Below are 24,515 nucleotides of genomic sequence, written 5' to 3' on the forward strand. Positions count from 1 at the left end.
TATCGAAGCTTACCGTGCGCACATTTATCCCATTAAAGACATTGAACAAAAATACTTCATTGTGAAAACTGGGTAATATCGCAAACACAAACAGTCCATCAGCTTTTAAGAAATTATCAGTGAAGCGGTAATTTCAGCTATTTCATTTTCTTTTTCATTTTTGACGTCTTAGTGCTTGGCTCCAAATGGAGAAATTTTCAATTGAATGTCAAAATTTGATCCCTGTTTAGATTCGTAATGATTTAAAACAGACGTCTGTGATTGGTCTAGTTAATTCACACCACTGAAAAAAACCAACAAAACAACAATCGTGTATTTTTCAAGGCACTCGCATTTTCCCATGCTTTGGGCGATTTTCTTTTCTTCGCTTTGGCTTCTGAAATTGGGCCGTTGTGATTATTTTGGTTTAATTTTTGAGACACTTGACGGAGATGTGCTCTTTTGTTGAATTCGAAATCTGAAATCATTAAAAGTGGTAGAAGGCATTATTAGAGATTTTCCTAGTAGTCTTTAGCTTTCGAAACATCATATAGAAATGTTCGTTTCATCTTGGTACGTAATCTTACTTATCTGCCCTTCAGAAAAATATGGATATTCAAGACACTTCTTGTCAAACTTCTGAGGTATGTTGTAGTCAAAATGGGGATCATGATGACATGCAAGCGTGTCTTTATTTGTTTCACAGACTGTAATAAATAGAAAAAATAATCCAAACAGGGATCAATTTTGGCATTCAATTGAAAATTGCTGCTTTAAGAGCCAAGCAGTCATTACGTCGGAACATGAAAAATCAAATGTTAGTTGTTAAGTTACTGTGAAAGATCTTCAGCCTTTCATTTCATAAAAAATTTTAATTAAAAACAAGACGCACCGAATCCCTTCCAAATTAAAAATTATGAATTTCCTGCAAGTCCTTTACATTACGATAATGGAAATTTTAAAAGCATCCTGATTCTAAACTGTGTTTATATGTTCGCAGAGAGGTTCAGAACGGTATACGCGCAAATGAATAACAAAAGAAAAATTGATTCTCTGAAATTGCGTTTATTGTCTTCAGAAAAAAATGCACTTACTCTTTCCAATGACTTGCCGAAAGGTTCCCTCCTATTACGCAGAGCTTTTCAAAACCGTGTGAAAATTTTGCAAATGCAAAGATGCGCTAGGGAACATAAATAATAACAGGAATTAGTGCAGCCCTTGAGATTTTACTGCGTTTGTTTCATTGTTGAATATTATAATCCATTTAGCACAAACCAATCACTTGTAAATTGCTTCACCGAAAAAAAATGGATGGTTCTCTTTAGTTTCCTAAATCTGGGCGGTACATCAGAGGACAGGTGCTTTCCGGGTCTGGCATTGTCTGCAATAAAAACGGCAACGAAAACCATACCACTGCAGTCGCTGGTTAGAACTGATCCAATGTCGTGGAACATAGATGAGCAACATCGCTGGTGAGTACTGAGTGAATTACTGATGTAAAATGAAAAGCCCGAGAAACTGTCAGTCAACGCAGCTTCCCTGAAAATTCAGGGATATATGTATTTTATTCGCTAGCCGGGAGGTCCGTATTGGGAGAAACTGTGCTCTCGGTCTCGAGTGCCGCCCTCGGACTCAAATAATTACCATTAATGGCCGGAAGGTTTGAAGCCAGCCTTGGTGAAATATAATAAAAGCTTGCCAAGCTAAGTTGATTTAGAGTATTTCTAGCTCAGAGGATAATATTGCCAACTTAGAAGTGAGAAAGTGGTAAAATATCTTTTCGGCACATGACATAGTGAAACATAGGGCTTCGTCAGTTTTGTTATTCGGACTTTTTGGCCAAATCATCCTAGATTTTAAACTTCTCATAGTCAGTCAAGCTTAAACAATTCCATAAAGCTTCATTCCTTTGTCGATCAAAAGTTTCAACAGCGGCTAAAACAGAAGTTGTTTCGGCAAAGGGCAGATTACAGTGACATATTGAAGAAGAAGAAAAGAAACCAGCTATAGACATCTGTTACGGTATAATTCAACCGATAGAGAAAACACCACAATCCTTTAAATTTAACCACTTTATTAGACAAGTCGTAATGTTGTTACCAAAGAGCGACTCCTAAAGGCAATACAGTAGTTATCCTTGATAAAGTTACTTAAGCGCACCGCAATTCATGACTTGGCTCACCACTGAAACAATCTCACAATTGTCTCCAATCTACTCAAAATGAATAATCTTCCATAGTAACTCTCTCTCCGTAAAGCTTTCTAAATTTTCGGTCACTCCCGTCAACAGCAACTACGACTACTACACGACTGAGTCCTTAATATGATATAAATTTACAAAGTAGGGAAGCCGAAAAGGGACGATCCAAAAATATTTTGAAAATCCGAAAAAATATTTAGAATCGATATCTTTTAGACAAATCGCTTTTGAAAAGTTTCTCAAATCGAGAAATCAATTTCAAATCTTGGCCTAATTCATAGATCCACAAGAAAGTTTCATGAAAATCGAAAATAGTTTACAATCCAAGAATCTTTCCAAAATCAGAAAATTTTTGCAAATCGAGAAAAATTTTTTGTAACGTGACACTTGCGCCAGTAGTCAGCACTTTGTCAAGATACAGCACATCGTGTCGCACCAGGTTGCACTAGGTCGACCTGGAGTCACTACGCGAACAGACTAAACTGTACCAAGTGCATTGGGATGTTCTGCCACAAATGTGGAAAACAGTTTATGAGCAATGAGCTATTCTGACGTCGATGTATTGTTCAGTTTTTAGAAAAATACCATGGTATTTCTATGAACTTGAGGACTCTAAAGAGAAGGTTGTGTGAGTTTGGGTTGAGACTGAGGAGAAATGAAGTCCATTCAGAGCACGAAGTTCGGGAGATAATTAATAATGATAATAGGACCGACTGGAGTCCAATTCGGTCTGTAATCGTTCGAGTGATTAACAAAATCGGACGACCGCAAAGCGGTGGATTAAGCCAGTGAGTGGACTTAGTATGATTGGCTGCTTTAACTGTCCGATTAAAGGTGTCCGATTATGGCCAACTGTCCGATTACAATTTTACAGAGTGATCAGTGAAATGTAAAGCAGCTGATGCAACAATCACATTTGAGGAAATTGTAATGGTTATGATTAAACGTGAAACCGAAGGCCCTTCATCCCTTTTTTTCTAAAAACTAAGCAATAGTATCATAACGAAATCCTCTTTCAAAGTAACGTTCAATGGCAAACCTCTCATCTGACGAACTGTGCAACACATTTTTCTGTTCGGGTCTCTTTTAAGTTTCACATCGAGAGAAATAGCTCATTGCTCCCAAATTCTTTTCCAAATTTGTTGCAGAACATCTCAAGCCTGTTACAGCTGGCAATCTTGGGCAGGTTTGAAGTGAATGCTGGGATTAATACTTTTTTTATGTGTTCTTACGCAAACTAACAGAGTAATCCATGCTAGCACCGAAGAACAGATAATTTTAAGGCATCAAATAAGACACTTCATCCAGACGCTGACACCCATATGGTAATTATGAACGTCTCCAACGAATCAACGCCTTCACTAAGCCCTCAACCTCCTCCTGGAATAACCACGTTCACACGGACAACATACTCTATTCTGTCCGTCGTCGCTATAATTGGGAACATCTTGGTTATTCTCGTCTTTGTCGGGAACAAGGATCTATTAAAAAAATCCTACAACATATTAATTCTGTCTTTGGCCATATCTGATGTTCTCACTGCCCTGCTGCTCAGCACAAACCCAGCTTTTGTCCTTGGTGACGCGTTTCCTTATCCAACAAATCACATCATTGGCGACATCTTCTGCCGTGTATTGTGGAGTCGTACGATTCTGTTCCAGCTGGTGGTTTTCTCCGCTTACATCTGTATGGCTTTGGCAACTGAGCGGTGGTATGCAGTGGTCAGACCATATAAATACAAAGAGGTCTTTAACAAGAAGCGAACGCTCGTTTACATCTCCCTCGTGTGGCTGTGGTCATTTCTCCTCTGTGGCACATCTCTGTTCGAAGTTGCGTATGTTCCCACGGAGCCATTGAATCGCCGCTGCAAATGGAAATTGTTCTGGGGTAAACAACAAGTGCGCAGTATTGTTGCAATCATTCAAGTCCTGTTCAAAATGGTGCTCCCATGCCTGACCATGTTGTGTCTGTTCCTTCACATGGTTTACAAGGCAGGCAGGTCTACAGTCGCCTCAGCTGAAAGCAAAGCTAAATTGCGCGGGAAAATGACGCGGATGGTCGGCGCCGCCTGCTTCATGCTCATTGTGTGCTACGCGCCAAATCAAATCAACTACGCGCTGGCAATGGCTGGAAAAGCACGACTGGATAGTGAACTGCACCATGGTCTCTCTATTTTGGTATTTGTTAACAGCTGTGTGAATCCGTTCATATATGGGTTGAGCAACAAGAACTACCGCAACGGTTACCTCAGAATCATGCTCTCAGTCTGTTTTAAAATCAGTGGAAGAATAAACAGTAATCGAGTAACAGATGGAAGCGACGGTACTGCCATCACAGCAGTTTCTATGGTGGAAAGTGCGAGGGAAAATTCAGCTTAAAGAGAAAAACACTCATGTGAAAAATAAAGTCAAATGGAGTAAAATTACTTTTAAATTCAAATAATTAACTTGAAAATCAAATTCCTTCAAAAAGCATGCGTAGCGACCGCTGTCGTCTTCGCAAGCTTAATAAGTAGGGTGCACAGCTACCAGTCATTTCTCAATGTCTATAAGGAATCTTAAAACGCTTCAACTAAAACTGCGGTTAAAACCTTTGATCCCAGAAGAATACGACCTTGGTTGTGTGGGCACATGAAAAAGTCGAAAAGACGAGGCACATGCAATTTCTCCTTACCATTTCAGTTTATATTCACTGACAAAGCGATGATGAGATCGAAAAACTTTTTTAAATGGAGAATGTTATCTCGAAATGACAATAACTTTGTTTAATTACTCTACGAAAAAATGCCTAGATCCTAAGAGGGAGAATTATCAGCCAGAACTTTGATTCAAATTAGGTAAAGGGCAAAGGGATGACCACGGAACTCTTGTTACTAATACATGGTTTGATAGCAAGCCCTCTCGCGGGGTGCAGGCGGAAAAAGGAGAAGAGAAGGAGAGAGGTCAACACTATTCACACATAACAAAGATGGTTGCATTTAGTTCACCTGCCCAGTTATGATTTATATTATTAGGCTTGATGTCTACAGTCTACACGGTCCATGGTTACTTGAGTCAGTTGGATTCACTCTTTGATAGCCTCTTTGAAAACTGTCCGAAAAATGTATTCAAATTTTTTTTTTTTTTAATAGTTTTTCATATCTAACTTATGCATATTTAGCGATAGTTGCATGTCGGGCATGTCCTCTTCCTCCTCAGTACGACTTTTCTGTTGCCAATTAAGTGAATGGATAAAAAAGTATCTAGTTCTGCTGAAAGGTTGACTGCCCTCTCACATAGTTCAGCAGGTTTTGAAGGCTCTGTCCTAAATTCAGTAATATTTAAAAGAGCTGCATAACGGATGTACAGGCCAGCTAGATTTTAGATGGAGTATTCCCCTGATGTTTCATTGCTAAGATAGTGGAGTACGAGGATACCAAGCGGACACGAATTTAGAACTAAATATATTATGTAAGTGCCACCAATTGTCGCTGAGGAAAGGGTATCGATTAATACAGTGCAGTGTAACTTATGAAAGTGTTTGCATTGGGACAATGTATATCTATGTCCCTTTGTAAGGGATCTAATTTTTGTACAAAATGAATGTATTTTAAATGGTATGTTTTATGGGCGAATAGGAAATTTAAAAGGTTCCACGCAAGTATCAGCACAGCGGCCAATACCACAAATCTCTGTTGATTAACCTAACAAATGATGTTCCGGCTACAAAAGCTGCGTCTGGTGAAAAGTGAGCATAAAATAAAAGAATTGTATGTATCATAAATGCGTCTTCAGAGGTAAAAATGCGTCAATTGTGCAAATGCACACTCTCGATAGCTTCTTTGAAAAGTGTCCAAATCGTTGTGTCTAACGAGTCTCGGAAAACGAGGCCGTCCGTCAATACGGCACGTGCTAATATTCCTCGTTTATATCGCTTCTATCAGTTCTTTGTATGATTCATTTTCTTTATTCTTGACCGGAAACGCTCCATTGTATCTAAGTCAGAAAAAACTTCATCACCTTTACCCCCAACCCGGTATTTAAAAAACTCTTTACACCGACGATTTATGCTAATATAATATGGAAATCCCAGGTGGTCGACTGGTAATAGTGGGCGCGCAACGAGTGGGGGTCGGGGTCGAGTAACTCCTCTCTGAGTAAGATTTGGATCTGGCAGACAAGTTGTAACTGGGCCGCTGTTTTATCTCTTTTTTTCATACGGTTTTGGTTGGTGTTGGTTGTTTTTTTCTTCCTTTCTCTTTTTCGAAATTAGATATGATAGTTTTCTCTCTTTTCCTGCTATTTTTATTATCGTTTGTTCCTTTTTTACTATCTTTTTACAATTTCCCATAGCTAACTTATGCATGTTGACCACCATGGGCATCAAAATGGCGGTAGCTTTTGCAAATATCTTCATGGCTAAAATCGAAATGCAAATCCTAAATGAAGGCGCTCACAAACCGTTCGTTTGGAAACGCTACATTGACGACATTATCTTTCTCTTGCGCCAGTTCATTGAAGAAGCAAATAAACTCTACCCAATAATCAAATTTAAAGCTGACATATTTGTCTCAGCAGCTACTCTCTTAGATGCCGCTATCTATAAGGGTGAAAGATTCAACAGGGAGTCTGTTCTCGACACGAGAACCCACTTCCGGTACAAATTCTCCACAACGCGTTACCGACAGGGAGGCCATCTCCCAGTCTCCGCCACGGGAGGAGGGCACGGCTACACTTAAGCTACCAGTCTTCTTCAGGTCTCATCAGGTATAGCTTGCTTTGCATGGTGTAAGCACGGTGAGTAGGTCGTGAAATACATTGGTGAAGGTAAAAGCAACGTGATTTTGATTAAGTGTTTAGGGCTTGAGATTATGATAGCCGTTTTCACGGAAAAGCTGTCATAATCATCCACGCAAGCCCTTAAAAAAAACGTCTGATTGTGGGTTAACTTAAGGAGAACTTTTAACAGAAAAATAACTTACGTACTTGTCTAGTTTAAAGAGAACTGTGGGTAATTTCAAAACAATTTATAGCGTAATAATATGCACAACAAAATTAGATTTTCTTCCTTGACGAACTTGGAAATGAAACTTGCAATAAATTTGTTCGGGAAACTGCAAGCGGAAGCAATGAGGAGGTCTGGATAAATGGCAGGTAAATTTTCGGTTTAAAGCTCATTGCAAAAAACAGAAGTTCAGGGCACGGTGACGGTCATTGTCATGAAAGTTTGAGCAGGAGTTGGCAATTGTTTCTCGGAAAAGGGACTCTGAAAAGAATCTTTACATAAATAAAGAAAGAGACGTCAGAAGAGCTGAGAGGCTTGCCGCAAATGATTTTGTCAGTAACAAACAAGTTTATTGTACCGCGGTGCCTTTATCAGCAGGTGCTTCATCTACAATCTCTTAACGTTTGACGAGGTTTTCAAGGGCCGTTGATTCTTCTTCGGACAAACTAGTCAATTTTTTCTTCTGATAAAAATGGATTTTTTTAAATATAATGGCAGCATGAAATAAAACATGGAATCTTGCGCAGCAGCTGACCAATTTGATGAACCAACATTGAGCGCTTCGAAAATAGTTTCGATACTTTAAAAATCGTCCACTTTGTTGGAAAAGCTTGGAGTTTGACCTAGTGAAAACAATATCCCTTGACCTTTATGACGGAGAAAATTGGCTTTTATTAACAACTGTATCAACAATATCGAATCAGACCAATCAAAACAAAAGTTCGCCACTCGAGTCTTCACAGTTGATAATATCAAGGCCAAACTTATTTTAAGGAAACAGAAGTGTATCGCTCTAATAACCAACAATTGTAAATTACCAAACTCTGATCATGCCTTCCCTTCAGCTTGTCGAAACGTCAGTTATAGTTGCTGCATTAGGATGTATCGATATATATCGATGTATCGTTGCTGCATTAGGATGTATCGATATATATCGATGTATCGTTGCTGCATTAGGATGTATCGATATATATCGATGTATCGTTGCTGCATTAGGATGTATCGATATATATCGATGTATCGTTGCTGCATTAGGATGTATCGATATATATCGATGTATCGTTGCTGCATTAGGATGTATCGATATATATCGATGTATCGTTGCTGCATTAGGATGTATCGATATATATCGATGTATAGTTGCTGCATTAGGATGTATCGATATATATCGATGTATCGTTGCTGCATTAGGATGTATCGATATATATCGATGTATCGTTGCTGCATTAGGATGTATCGATATATATCGATGTATCGTTGCTGCATTAGGATGTATCGATATATATCGATGTATAGTTGCTGCATTAGGATGTATCGATATATATCGATGTATAGTTGCTGCATTAGGATGTATCGATATATATCGATGTATAGTTGCTGCATTAGGATGTATCGATATATATCGATGTATCGTTGCTGCATTAGGATGTATCGATATATATCGATGTATAGTTGCTGCATTAGGATGTATCGATATATATCGATGTATCGTTGCTGCATTAGGATGTATTGATATATATCGATGTATAGTTGCTGCATTAGGATGTATCGATATATATCGATGTATAGTTGCTGCATTAGGATGTATCGATATATATCGATGTATCGTTGCTGCATTAGGATGTATCGATATATATCGATGTATAGTTGCTGCATTAGGATGTATCGATATATATCGATGTATCGTTGCTGCATTAGGATGTATCGATATATATCGATGTATAGTTGCTGCATTAGGATGTATCGATATATATCGATGTATCGTTGCTGCATTAGGATGTATCGATATATATCGATGTATAGTTGCTGCATTAGGATGTATCGATATATATCGATGTATAGTTGCTGCATTAGGATGTATCGATATATATCGATGTATCGTTGCTGCATTAGGATGTATCGATATATATCGATGTATAGTTGCTGCATTAGGATGTATCGATATATATCGATGTATCGTTGCTGCATTAGGATGTATTGATATATATCGATGTATAGTTGCTGCATTAGGATGTATCGATATATATCGATGTATAGTTGCTGCATTAGGATGTATCGATATATATCGATGTATCGTTGCTGCATTAGGATGTATCGATATATATCGATGTATAGTTGCTGCATTAGGATGTATCGATATATATCGATGTATCGTTGCTGCATTAGGATGTATCGATATATATCGATGTATAGTTGCTGCATTAGGATGTATCGATATATATCGATGTATCGTTGCTGCATTAGGATGTATCGATATATATCGATGTATAGTTGCTGCATTAGGATGTATCGATATATATCGATGTATAGTTGCTGCATTAGGATGTATCGATATATATCGATGTATCGTTGCTGCATTAGGATGTATCGATATATATCGATGTATAGTTGCTGCATTAGGATGTATCGATATATATCGATGTATCGTTGCTGCATTAGGATGTATTGATATATATCGATGTATAGTTGCTGCATTAGGATGTATCGATATATATCGATGTATAGTTGCTGCATTAGGATGTATCGATATATATCGATGTATCGTTGCTGCATTAGGATGTATCGATATATATCGATGTATAGTTGCTGCATTAGGATGTATCGATATATATCGATGTATCGTTGCTGCATTAGGATGTATCGATATATATCGATGTATAGTTGCTGCATTAGGATGTATCGATATATATCGATGTATCGTTGCTGCATTAGGATGTATCGATATATATCGATGTATAGTTGCTGCATTAGGATGTATCGATATATATCGATGTATAGTTGCTGCATTAGGATGTATCGATATATATCGATGTATCGTTGCTGCATTAGGATGTATCGATATATATCGATGTATCGTTGCTGCATTAGGATGTATCGATATATATCGATGTATAGTTGCTGCATTAGGATGTATCGATATATATCGATGTATCGTTGCTGCATTAGGATGTATCGATATATATCGATGTATAGTTGCTGCATTAGGATGTATCGATATATATCGATGTATAGTTGCTGCATTAGGATGTATCGATATATATCGATGTATAGTTGCTGCATTAGGATGTATCGATATATATCGATGTATAGTTGCTGCATTAGGATGTATCGATATATATCGATGTATCGTTGCTGCATTAGGATGTATCGATATATATCGATGTATAGTTGCTGCATTAGGATGTATCGATATATATCGATGTATCGTTGCTGCATTAGGATGTATCGATATATATCGATGTATAGTTGCTGCATTAGGATGTATCGATATATATCGATGTATAGTTGCTGCATTAGGATGTATCGATATATATCGATGTATAGTTGCTGCATTAGGATGTATCGATATATATCGATGTATCGTTGCTGCATTAGGATGTATCGATATATATCGATGTATAGTTGCTGCATTAGGATGTATCGATATATATCGATGTATAGTTGCTGCATTAGGATGTATCGATATATATCGATGTATCGTTGCTGCATTAGGATGTATCGATATATATCGATGTATCGTTGCTGCATTAGGATGTATCGATATATATCGATGTATCGTTGCTGCATTAGGATGTATCGATATATATCGATGTATAGTTGCTGCATTAGGATGTATCGATATATATCGATGTATAGTTGCTGCATTAGGATGTATCGATATATATCGATGTATAGTTGCTGCATTAGGATGTATCGATATATATCGATGTATCGTTGCTGCATTAGGATGTATCGATATATATCGATGTATAGTTGCTGCATTAGGATGTATCGATATATATCGATGTATCGTTGCTGCATTAGGATGTATCGATATATATCGATGTATCGTTGCTGCATTAGGATGTATCGATATATATCGATGTATCGTTGCTGCATTAGGATGTATCGATATATATCGATGTATAGTTGCTGCATTAGGATGTATCGATATATATCGATGTATAGTTGCTGCATTAGGATGTATCGATATATATCGATGTATAGTTGCTGCATTAGGATGTATCGATATATATCGATGTATCGTTGCTGCATTAGGATGTATCGATATATATCGATGTATAGTTGCTGCATTAGGATGTATCGATATATATCGATGTATCGTTGCTGCATTAGGATGTATCGATATATATCGATGTATAGTTGCTGCATTAGGATGTATCGATATATATCGATGTATAGTTGCTGCATTAGGATGTATCGATATATATCGATGTATCGTTGCTGCATTAGGATGTATCGATATATATCGATGTATCGTTGCTGCATTAGGATGTATCGATATATATCGATGTATCGTTGCTGCATTAGGATGTATCGATATAAAGTCTCACTTCTCACAAGTCTCTTGATTTCAAATAAAGGTCAGCATCAGATGGAGTATATTTATCCCGTCATTTTCACATAAACTGGATTGTTTCTTAGCGCGGAAAAATATTTTAATTTTATAAATTCCGGGTTTGAAATGAAGTTTGCTGTACGTAGGTTGGGAATTTTTCGAAAGAAATGTGACACACTCCTTTCTAAGCCGAATTTCTCGAGACTAATCGCACTCTTTATGCCAGAAATTCACAAAGTTAATGACGAAAACGTTTAATTAATGGAAGACCATTAAGCCTTTCATCGTTCTTTCTTGACATGGCCAGCTTCTTTTATTCAACTAAACCATTATTTAGAAATAAGCTATCTCGTTTCGCTTAGTGTCAGTGAATATTTACCGAAACGCGCCGAGACGTATATGGTCCCAAAATTGATAGTGTTATTGTTCACTATGAACCATAGAAAAGTCCTTAGAGTCTTTTAGCTCCTGGCACACGAAAAGTAAAAGCCTGGGAAAAGTCATAGGACACTGAAACAAGAGGTTTGCGCTTAAATAGATGTTGTCCATTTATTGCAGAAAAATGTTTCCTTGAAGAAATTGGTTTAGCTTAAGAGTTCCATTAACTCATGTTTTGAACGCTTCGGCCGAACATTATAGTCTGGTAAATCGACTCTCGGTTGCTTGGGAATTTTGTGTATAAAGACACATGCTAAGACTTATGATATTACCATAACGAAAAATTAACATTACCACACTTTACTTACAGCACTACAACATATCTGTTTCGATTGAAAAACCTTCGCATCTGATAGCGGCGGGTTAACGAAATCTGTTCAGAGGGTGACTCACAAGCAACTTTCAAACAAAATTAACTTTTTACCATAGAGGTTAACAGAGAAAAACGAAGGAAGAATTCATTGGCTTTGGGAAGAGTTGCTTCGGGATTGAGGTGAGATTTGAATTTATTTTTGATACTTGAACCACACATTCAAGGAGAAAAATTCAAATTCAATGTGAAAAAATATCTCAAGTTCACGCTCGTTTTTGTGAAGAGACTGCTGCTTCGGCGTTAAGGTGAGAATTGAATTTATTTTTGATGCTTGAACCGCACCTACAGAGAGCAAATTTTAAATTAAGTATGAATACATATGTCAAGTTAATCCTCTTTCTTTCCTGAATTATTAGGAGCAAAAGCACATTTTACTTGAAAAAAAAAACAGCAATCTCGCGCGAAGGAAAGTCTTGAAGTCTTTATAATATTTTGTTCAAATGGCTCACTCCTATTAGCAACTATGTCGTAAGGTAAATCAAATAATGAAAATTGTGTAAGCGGCGATCATCATTATGGGATCTAAATTGATGATTAGTTCTGACAAGGTCTTGTACTGCCACATTAGTAGGTTAAAAGATGTCATTAGATCATCTCTATATACACTTAAATGAATTATGGGAGAGTTATGTCTTGCTGATCAAATATTGTCTCTAATTTCCTATGGTCTAACTTCGAGGTTTTTCTCAAGCAAAAACTACTTACTAATTGGAAAAGAAAGTTGACATACATTAGGCACCGTTGTTTAATCCTTCAAATCATTAAAAAATATAAAGGTAATGAGCAAATCTTTGTCAGCAACGAGTCACTTATCTTCTGACTTCTACTACTGAGACAGAATATGAAGGAACATGATCCTCAAAATGTCAAAAAACCTATTATCATGATGATATGTCATCCACATCACCAGCGATAAATCTGAAAAAAAGTATGTGCGCATATATTATTCATGAAGGAAACTTACCTTAAATGATCTCCCTCCACAACCGTGAAAACAATAAGAAAATTTAGGTGCAAAAAAAAAATTATACCCCTTTCAAGACTAATTCCCGCACATGTGAGAGAAAACCTAGTCTTCATATCATTTCCACAGAATATTAATAATAGCGTGTGAGATCTGGAATAAAACTGGATGTCGTATTCAATATAAATACTGAAAAGATCGATTCGCAGATTATGAATTCTTTCCCAGAGAAAAGGAACACCAGTCAAAGTCATCCTATCTCCTTCCGATTCCACATACCAACTACAAATGTATGAAGCAATTTTTGCTTAGAATGCTGTTCAAAATTTCAATGATTTGGTTCGCTTTTTCACTCTCGAGAAATCTGAATGAAGTTACTTAATTTGATTTTATCAAGAGGATTTTTACGTCTCATAGTTTCTGAGTTCATGGAATCTTAAAGCTTTTAAATTAATTTAACATTGAACTATTGTGTGATTCTAATTTAGTATTTCATAGGGCCATAACGGAGACTAAAGTCTTTGGCTTTAATTATGCTCCGTATCCAAAAAAAAATATTTTACTTCTGTGGCCGAGATCATGTTTTGTAACATTATTTAATTTATAAATGAATGATGCATTTGCACGGGGTCCATCTGATCTCCTTGCGATAAAAATAGGTTATTATTGACCAGTCGATGGTTTGTTTGTTCGGTTTAGGATTCCCATGGAAACTAATTAAATAATTGACAACAATTAAGAACGACCATCAAGAAAAAAACCCGACTCTTTGTAGTAAATACGATCTGCACCATAGCATTAGAGACTTTAAGTCATCAGAAATGTGCTCTGTTCGCCATTTGCTCTTAATAACGACTTTTTTTCGTTACTCAGGCCGAAAGCCATTTTCAGCCAGGCCGTTTCCAGTTACAATAAAGTGTATAGCTACCTACCTATCTGGTTATTCGGTCACGCAGTACAGTTAAGTGCCTCTGTATCTGGGCGTTGTTATATTTGATTGTTTGTTTTGTTGAAAGATCACCAATTAGTTCAGTGATGTCATTGAGAAATACTTGTTTGCTTTTGGCTCAAAATAAGTTCTCCGCCCAAATATTTTCATTGTATATCAAAACCGTTACGAGTGACAGACTAAAAACTATGAAGAAAAAATTGCCTGTACATCAACGCCAAAAGCAGAAAGTTCCAGGTTGGAGACGTTTAGTGTCTTTTTTCGGTAAAAAAGAAAGACTGCAGGTTGTCAAATACCAGAAAGGCAGGAATTTGAAAGTCGAGATTGAAGGCAACGAAAAATCGCTATGTCCAACTGATAAGACCTACATGAATGGGCGCTTAGAAGGAGATAAAAAGCTGAATCAAAGAAAGAGAAGGCCAGCGATTTGTGCTGTAAAAGAAGAAAAAACCAGGTACAATGGGAACTCTCTATCGGAGCTCAGGAATAACTTGATTATCCGATATGTATTAATCAATTCTGGACTTATTTGAAGAGGAACCAAAGAGGACATGCTGTCATGGTAGACTGACTCAATTTCAAACGAACGGTTTTATTGCGGATAAATGATAATTTTACTCGGGATACCGACACAGTAGTTGTCAAGCAAAATAGGTCTCGCACCGAAAAGGTTCTTGCGAGTGTTTTGAAGACGTAATTTTGGTGTGGTTGCAAAGACACTCGTGCCCTTCGCTAAGAAATCCATCAACGGACAAATTGTAACGTAAAGATGGAGGGAAAAGGTTGTCAAGAGTGCTCTGTTTTTTCTTTATAAAATCCTGTTGATTAGCACACTAATGCCAAGAAATTCAAGCGTGGTTTTCGCAAGGATGAAAAGAGCGAGTTAATAAGGATATTCATATCATTTTCATTATTCGTCGTCAATTTGACAACAGTTTTGTTCAAATTCAGATCCGAGTTACTTTAAGGCATTCCGTGGGGTAATAACACAGCGAGTAATCTCTTCTCAACTAAGTTTCTGCGAGGGAAACTGATTTTTTTCGTGTCAAAAATCTATACAAAAAAAATTAATTCACGGCCATTTGATCACTCAACAACCGATGACTATTAATTTTAGAGCAAGGGAATCCGCTGGCATATAACAAGTTAAGTTATAGTGTCGAAAAGGAACGAGAACTTTTTCGTCTCATTTTATAAAGAAACAACTAAATGCATCATAAAGTAGTTGCGATTGTCCATTGGTGTATAGTCCTCTATATATGCAGCGCTTATTGATTGGATGTCGTGGAACCAAAACCATAGTAATCACAGCGACAAAATAATCAAAAGACAGAAACTCAAAATAACAAATAATAATAATGGTAAAAAAAAAAACAAACTGCCCAAAACGCGGAGAACTAGCAAATAACCATTACGATCATTATCAGGAAGATCAAAAATTTAAGAAGTACTCTTGTACTAAGCGGAGAAAAACAATGTAGGCATTTACAGAAACGCAAAAGAGGCCAACTCCATTAAGAACAAACAAATTACTTAAACATTGCTGCTAAATGCAGATTGATTTTTCTTTTATCGCTAAAAACAAAGTCACTTTGCCAACGCAAATCAGCGACTTTCGATCCGCAATAAAAGTCGTGCGAAAAAAAGCGACAAAAACACAATAAACGAACTTCTGCCATCAGGATTTCATGCGAAAACCCAGGTTAACGAAATGTTCTAGGGAGTATCATAGGCAAAGCGAGGCAGTTTCAGCTTACTTGGTAGGTTTAGTTTATCGCTTTTTGATGGCCCTAGATGGGGTTCATCCGACTAACTTCTCCGAATGTTGTTATTTCGCAGATTACTCTGCTTACGGGTCTATTTTTTTATTCACTGATCCTGTGCCTGATTTATCATGGGATCAGTGTGATCGAGTGTTCTACTTCCTTCATTACTTGTTGACCAGTTCTCGTACAATTTGAATTTATTGCCGATTAAACTTCGATGGGAACTTGGACAAAACTTGTCCCGTTGAGGAAAGATAGAAGATTAGTCGAGAGGAAATTAGCGCATCAAAATAATCAAAATATGTTGCTTGAATGTAAGAAGACGAGAATTAATAATCTCATGGTTCACCGAGATCCGGAAGCAGACTGGAATCAAATGCATAAAAAAGATGTATTGAAATCAATATTAGTATGGATATACATAAACGTCTAATGAGGCTTAGCTTGAAATATCGAAGGGGAAAGTGTTTTATTGGCCATTAACCGCAACGTGTATCATGAACTTATGCTTTACCTTGTATCCCTTTCAAGGACCGCCGAGAGTGAACCATTTCTCAACACAGCTGTTCCAAAGGAATTTTTTTCCTATGTTGTGTATGAGACGTTAGCCCAAGACTTGCCAAAATGTTGGTCGCTACTTGCCGCGTGGCTGTGCCTAATTTAATCCCACAACAAAAGATCTTTTGCTTTGGCGCTTACACTTCCATGACCTTGTTAGATTAGTCGTGCCACAATTAATGCCTGCAGTCCCTGTTGCATCCACCCCCGTCATCTCAAATCAGTTATCTATAACAACTAACCTGCTTGTAACAGACCAGAAATTTCGAACGAAGAAATGTTGTAAATGATCAAATTAAGATGTGCGTATGTTTCCATTTATCTTCAGATTACCCAAATACTTTGAAAAGTAAGTACGAATTGATTGAAATTGCAAAGAACCAAGATAGTAGAGCGGGGTACCCTTATCCAGAAGACGAGTATGAATGTCTCTAACTCATCGACTCCATCATCAAGCCAGCCTCTACTTGGAATAACCAACTTCACACGTTTTACATACTCCATTCTGTCTATCGTCGCTATGATAGGAAACACCCTGGTTATTCTCGTCTTTGTCGAGAACAAGAAACTTCTAAGGAAATCATACAACATACTGATTCTGTCCCTGGCCGTATCCGATGTTATGACTGCCTTACTTCTCATCACCAACCCAGCTTTTGTCCTCGGTAACGTTTTTCCTTATCCTACAAATCACGTCATTGGTGACATCTTCTGCCGATTCATATGGAGTCGTGTGATTCTGTTTCAGTTAGTGGTGTTCTCTGCATACATCTGTATGGCTTTGGCAACAGAGCGGTGGTATGCAGTGGTCAGGCCATTTCAATACCAAGAAGTCTTTAACAAAAAGCGAACCCTCGTTTACATCTTCCTCGTGTGGCTATGGTCGCTCCTCCTAGTCATTACAACCCCATTCGAAGTCGTTTTCGTTCCTTCGAATTCACCTAGCCACCGATGCAAATGGAAGTTTCTCTGGGGCCAAAATACAGTCCGTGCTGTTGTTGGAACTATTCAAGTCCTGTTCAAAATGGTGCTTCCAAGCCTGACCATGTTGTGCCTGTTCATTCACATGGTTTGTAAGGCAAGCAGGTCCAATGTCGCCTCAGCTGAGAGCAAGGCCAAATTACTCGGGAAAATGACGCGGATGGTCGGCGCCGCTTGCTTCGTGCTCATCATTTGTTTCGCGCCAAGTCAAACCAACTACGCTTTGACAGTAATGGGAAAAGCGCGACTGGATACCAAATTACATCATTTCCTTTCTCTTCTGGTATTCGTCAGCAGCTGTGTGAATCCGTTCATATATGGGATAAGCAACAAGAATTACCGGGGAGGCTACCTCAAAATCCTGTTCTCAGTGTGCCCCAAAAGAATTGCTAACAAGAGGTTTGAAAACGATGTAGAAGATAAAAGAGACGCTACGTATACGCTTCAAACTTTCGAATCCAAATTTTGAAGCTTAAGAAATAAATATAAATCAACTGAGGAGAGGCTAAAGCTGTGAGAGAATAATTTGTAAGGAAATAAAGTTAAGGAGATTTCACCTAAATTTCGAAGACCAAAGAGGGTCAAAAAAGTCATGCCTTAACAAATTTTACTGTTTTTTTTCTGGTTATCTACCGAATGCATATGCCATCGGTGAAAACTTTGACTGCAGGCAATTTTTAAGTTGTCTTTCGTTACATCAGTTCTTGTCAAAACTGTTTTTTATCCTTATCATTGTCGTACTTGTAAATACGTTGGTATCTCAGTCGGTCAGTAAGTCAGTCAGTAAGTCAGTCGGTCAGTAAGTCAGTCCATCAGTCTGTAAGTCAGCCATTCAGTCATTCAGTCAATCAGTCCGTCAGACAGTAAGTCAGTCAGTAAGTCAGTCAGTAAGTCAGTCAGCATGTCGGTCAATCTATCCGTAAGTTGGTAATTTAGTGTTAACAACTGGGTTGAAAACGTAAATTAGCCACCGTAAAGGGTAAAAAAGCTGACGTTTCGAGCGTTAGCCCTTCGTCAGAGCGATTAGAGGAATTGTGGGTTGTGTGTGGATTTATATGTAGGAAGTGGAGCTAAGCCATTGGTGGGAATGTGGTGACATATAAATCCACACACAACCCACAATTCCTCTAATCGCTCTGACGAAGGGCTAACGCTCGAAACGTCAGCTTTTTTACCCTTTACGGTGGCTAATTTACGTTTTCAACCCAGTTGTTAACACTAAATTACCTGCTATACACTCCCACCGACGCAGCACCACAGTTTCTTTAGAAACTTACCCCTTTATCCGTAAGTTAGTCAGTTTATCAGTCAGCTAGGAGTGAGGCCAAGTCCTTGGTCACAGAGTGATTCGCGTCAAGTCAGATCGACCAGGAGATTCGTCATAAGCATCTCATGGTCTTTGGGATCAACTTAGTGTCGGCTAAGATGGGAAAACATGCCTGAAAAGTGAGCCGCACCATGGTTTCTCTACTTTTGAGTTTATACACAGCTGCTAAAACGAATTTTTATGGGCTGAGAAACAACATATACAGAAACAGTTAGCTCAGAAATCTGATTTTAGCCTATTTCAGGAAAAGGAAGGTCTAAATCAAATCATCGAGATTGAAAGATTGAAAGTCCTTCAAAACACGTCATTGGTTGTGATAGACTGCGGCAGGCATACACAGTTTGAAAATGTCGCGCAACTTCTGAGCGATTTATGCAAATATGTATATGAAACTGCTTGAATAAGGGAGAACTTCGTCATTTACGGGCAACTTGTGAGTGAAAATTTTAAGTGTTTTGGTCATTAGACCAGCGTAGGTAGATGCAATTTGAACATCTGCCAAAACATCACGAAAAAACTATAATCACGAAATCCATGAGCAGTTCCTTGGATTATATATCTATTAATGCCTTCTATGTGAGGGCCGAGGTGAGTAATTATGTTCGAAAACTTGGTGAACGAATTTGACTTGAAAGGCCTTTTCCTGAGCAGGTCAACTTTTCTCCATAGATTCCGAAACTATGAAAAGGCTTTTCCTGAAACTCATCGAAACTTCCTCCAAAGAACGATTGATTTTTCCTCCAAATGTAAGGTACTTCTGATCACTCGGAATTTACTGGAGGTTTCACTTTCCGGTAGTTTCGATAATTGGGATGGGTATATTTTTTCAATGGGGGAGGTGGCGGGGAGGATTTTTATAGCAGCATTTAACAAATATTTAGGAGCAAACCATGATGTTTCATTGTCATAACTGCTGGGGAAGCTGCTTACAAGAAACCGAAGATCCCTTTGGTCACCATCGTGAGTAGGTCTGAATAGGTGAACCTGTTATTACCAATTTTTGATAACTTGAAGGAAAAATGAAAACTGTGATCAAAGCCTTTTTTAACAAAAACAGTGAAGACAAGAACTAATAAATTATCAGATAATATTTTAAGGAATTGGGGTTTTTTAATTCCAAACTAATCCGTTATGTACGAGCCGTTAATACGAATACAACAGAACTGGAAACGATTTGAAAATCAAAATTAATATGTCTCTAACACTCGACGGAAGATCGTTGCGCCGGGCGATATCCGTTAACAATTTTCGCTTGACGCTATAAAATCCAAAATTAAAAATATTATTGCATACAATAGTATTGACGTTTTACCTCGAAAGGAAAAAACCTGTGAAAAATGAAACTTTTCGCCAGTCATCAACATGACCTTCAATGCTATTCCTAAATATTAAAATGGCTGGCTGAGGAAGATACCATAAATGAATAAAAATGTTGGTATCAAGTGACTGTTTGTGTCCTGAGTCGTGAAATAATTATTTGCCAGAACGCAACAGGCGACTTATCATTTTTATGGCGAAAAAAAAAAAATATTTATTTACTTTATGGTCATTTCATTTGCAGTCTATGAAAGGGATCAAAATTTGCCCCCCCAAACTACACCCCATCAATTTTCGTCCGAAATTTGGGCGATCGCCTATTCAGTGGAAAATAATTGACACCAAAAGAAAGACTTTGCCAGGTTGGTATAAATTTTCTCGATGATTCTTGGCTTTGAGCCGATTCAGTCCGTTTACTCTCAGTTTGATGGCGTGACAAGAGAGCGAAAAAAAAAATTTTGACAAATTCCCGACTTTTCACCATGGATTTTTTTCTTCTCTTTCCAGGAAAAAGGTGATTTCCTGCGGAAGATCTTATACAAGTCCCTTTGCCTTCATCAAAATGAATAAGAAACGTTTCTAACTTCAAAAGATAATTCGCATCAATGCTGACTGTTCTAAAAATCCAAACAACACTAGTATCGTTATGAAAGCTTCAAAAGAAAATTATCATAAAATTAAAAACCAATTAACATCATAAAGAAATCTCACTGTCCCCCCCCCCCCCCCTCTCCTCCTCCTTGAAAAGAAACTGTGACGTCTTCTATTGAATGCGATGTATAAAGGAAAAATACCATCGTTTATATTTCGATAGCTTTTAATACTTTTTCAAACCCCGTTCAGTTATGAATGATTGATAAATGACTTGGCGGAAGAGAATTCTGATATGTACGATAGAAATTGAGAGGAATTCATAAACGGCAAAGTCGGTTTAACGTTTTTAACCCCACCTAAACCTACCAAACATTGACTAAATTCAACGAATTAACTGGTATTTTAACCGACACTGGACATGATGATTTCTTTCAAGCTACCCCTTCTGAAGATTAAATTCCGACATCCTCTGAGTTAGCCGAAGGGCTATCTACTAACGTTCCAGCCTCGAGCAGAATTCCAACCGTTATGTGAAAAATATGAATTCCGAATGTCCATTATAAAAGCTTAAATGAAATTCATTTTGTTCCTTCCACTGAAAGAAAGATAAGTAAGTAAAACCTTTACTTAAGTGTCAATGTGTTTAGCCCAGATGGACTAATTGGGAGAGACGGATTTTTGTCAACCTACTTTTGAAGCGGCGCCATCTGATGAAATTATATATTTCGGTTTTGTACGTCTAACTTTTTTTACCGATGACGGATGTAAGCATGCAAAAATGAAACAATTCACTTTGGTCCCAGGTAACATCCGGTCTCAGTATACATTGTTTTTAAAGAACCGTTGGATTTTTAACCCAAAATTACAATCGAGACTTGTTACGGTACTGAATTGGAGCTTCTGTCCTGAAACGGTAAGTTAACTATCTCTTCATGAGCCGTTCATTTTCCAATTACTACGATTTGCGTCATCGAAGACAAAGTTGATGAATAAGAGGAACGACTGGGTTGATAAGTGCTGTACTCTTTATAAACAACACACATTGCTATCTTCGCTTATCTGTTAAGGGTGTAAGACAGAATATTTTAACAATCATACGATGTCATGGTCGAGAGGATCTCGTTCCATGTAAGTGAGAAATGATACCTGAGGGGGAAGGGGAAGGTGAATAACGAACCTGGACCACTCTTACAAAAATAGGGATTTTCCTAAGAATGAACAACATCGGTCATCTATTTGAGTTCAAATATTCTCTTTATATTCGGGCAAGCGATTTAAATTTGAAAAGCAGTGCACCGAGCGATTAACCGAATTAAAAAAAGCTGAAATTCTATTTCTCCTGATATTCTCGGGCCTTGTCATGTTGACCAACTTATCTTTTTGCATGGCGTAAAGAAACAATACTTATTTACTTTACGGTCATTTCATTTACAGTCTATGTAAGGGAACAAAATTGGCCCCCCTCAAACTACACCCCATCAATTTTTGTGCGAAATTTGGGCGATTGCCTATTCAGTGAAAAACAATTGACTTGAAAGAAAGACTTCGCCTGATGGGTATAAATTTTCTTGATGATTCTTGGCTTTAAGTCGATTCAGTCCGTTTACTTTCAGTTTGATGGCGTGACAAGAGACAAAAAAAATAATTTTGATAAATTCCCGACTTTTTACCATGGATTTGTTTTCTACTAAAGCACCAACCTCGCGCAGAATTCCAACCGTTATTTGAAAACTATGAATTCCGAGTGTCCATTGCAAAAGCTTAAATGAAATTCATTATGTTCCTTCCAATGAAGGACAGGTAAGGGGAGACGGATATTTGTTATTCTACTTTCAAAGCGGTGCTATCCAATATACGTAAATGTATTTCGGTTTTGTACGTCTAACTTTTTTACCGATGACGGATGTGAGCATGCAAAAATGAAACAGTTCACTTTGGTTGCAGGTAACATTCGGTCTCAGTGTACATTGTTTTGAAAGAATCATTGAATTGTTAACCCAAAAATACAATCAAGACTTGTTACAGTACTGAATTGGAGCTTCTGTCTTGAAACGGTAAGCTATTTAGGCGTGATGACTATCTATTCATGAGCTGTTCATTTTCCAGTTACTGCGATTTGCGTGATCGAAAACAAAGTTGGTAAATAAGAGGAACGGCTGGGTTGATAAGTGTTGTGCCCTTAAAAGACAACACATTGCTCTCTCCGTTTATCTTTTAAGGGTGTGTATCTAAATATGACGGAAATATTGTAAAAATCACGTGATGTTATGATCGAGAGGATGTCGTTTGGCTTCATGTGAGTGATGATCAACAAATAATACCTTTTTTAGGGAGGGGAGGGAAAGGTGAATAATGAACCTTACCCACTCTTACGAAGAGGAATTTTCCTAAGAATGTACAACATCGATCATCTATTTGAGTTCAAATATTCTCTTTATTCAGGCAAGCGATTTAAACTTGACAAGTAGAGCACCGAGCGATTAGCCGAATTATCAAAAGTTGAAATTCTATTTCTCCTGATATTCTCTGGCCTTGTCATATTGACTTAGTGAATGGAACAAAGTTCCTAGGTTTCCGAAGCTTGTTGCTTTTCAAGAATTTGGGAATTCTTTTCAAATTCTTGAAAAGCCTTTGTCTTGAGTAGGTCAAGTTTTTTCCAGAGATTCTTTTCCTGAATCTCATCGCAACTTTCTTCAAAGAAAGAGTGATTTTCTTCCTCTCAGGTACTCCTGATTACTCGGAATTTGCCGGAAGTTTCACCAATACTAATAGATAATTAGGGTAGGTATATTTTTTTCAACGGGGGAGGGGGCGGAGAGTAGTTTCATAGCAACATCTTACAAGGATTTATGAGCAACCATGATGTTTCATTATCGTTACCGCTGGGGGAGCTGCTTACAGGCAACCGAAGATCTTCTTGGTTATCCTCCTGAGTAGTCTGAATAGGTGAAGCTGTTGTTACCAATTTTTGATAACCTGAAGGCAAAATGACAACTGTGATCTAAGATATGTAACAAAAACAGAAACCGGAACTTAGAACCTACCACATAGTATTTTAAGAAATTGGGTTTTTTATTCTAAAGTGATCCGTGATGCACAGGCCGTTAATTAATACGAATACAAAAGAACTGGAAACGATATGAAAATTGAACTTGTCTTTAATACTCTAACACTCAATGTAAGACTGCGCCGGGCGATATCCTTAGTTTCGCTTGACGCTATAAAATCCAAAATTAAAAATATTATTGCACACAAGAGTATTAACGTTTTACCCCGAGAGGAAAAAACCTGTGAAAAGTGAAACTTTTCGCCAGTCATAAACAATGCTATTCCTAACTATTAAAATGGCTGGCCGAGGAAGATGTCATGAATGTATATAAATGTTGGTATCGAGTGATTGCTTGTCTCCTGAGTCGTGAAATAATTATTTTCCAGAACGCAACGGGTAACTTATCATTTTCATGGCGAAAGGAAACAATATTTATTGGCTTTACGGCCATTACATTTGCAGTCTATGAAAGGGAACAAAATTGGTCCCCTCAAACTACACCCTATAAATTTTTGTTCGAAATTTTGGGCGATTACCTATTCAGTGGAAAATAATTGACTCCGAAAGAAAGACTTAGCCAGATTGGCTGCGACTTTCCCTACGTTTCTTGGCTTTCAGCCTGCTTACTTTCAGTTTCATGGCGTGACAAGAAACCAAAAAGATTAATTTTAATAAATTGTCGCAATTCACTGTAGATT

General features: G+C 37.6%; 2 protein-coding genes across 2 annotated transcripts; both read left to right on the forward strand.

The window, feature by feature from the left end:
* Positions 1 to 3,510: 3,510 nt before the first annotated feature.
* On the forward strand, positions 3,511 to 4,557 carry LOC131793783 (melatonin receptor type 1A-like). The gene has a single exon (XM_059111261.2). It carries the CDS (start codon positions 3,511 to 3,513, stop codon positions 4,555 to 4,557), a length of 1,047 nt encoding a protein of 348 aa, XP_058967244.2.
* A 12,413-nt stretch (positions 4,558 to 16,970) lies between these two features.
* LOC131793782 (QRFP-like peptide receptor) lies at positions 16,971 to 17,999 on the forward strand. The gene has a single exon (XM_059111260.2). It carries the CDS (start codon positions 16,971 to 16,973, stop codon positions 17,997 to 17,999), a length of 1,029 nt encoding a protein of 342 aa, XP_058967243.2.
* The last annotated feature ends 6,516 nt before the right edge of the window (positions 18,000 to 24,515 follow it).

This window comes from Pocillopora verrucosa, chromosome 9 (assembly GCF_036669915.1).
Source record: "Pocillopora verrucosa isolate sample1 chromosome 9, ASM3666991v2, whole genome shotgun sequence".
Taxonomy (NCBI): domain Eukaryota; kingdom Metazoa; phylum Cnidaria; class Anthozoa; order Scleractinia; family Pocilloporidae; genus Pocillopora; species Pocillopora verrucosa.

What these genes read in the sequence shown, in the direction of transcription:
- LOC131793782 (XM_059111260.2), top strand. Translation starts at nt 16,971, where the DNA reads ATGAATGTCTCTAACTCATCGACTCCATCATCAAGCCAGCCTCTACTT.
- LOC131793783 (XM_059111261.2), top strand. Translation starts at nt 3,511, where the DNA reads ATGAACGTCTCCAACGAATCAACGCCTTCACTAAGCCCTCAACCTCCT.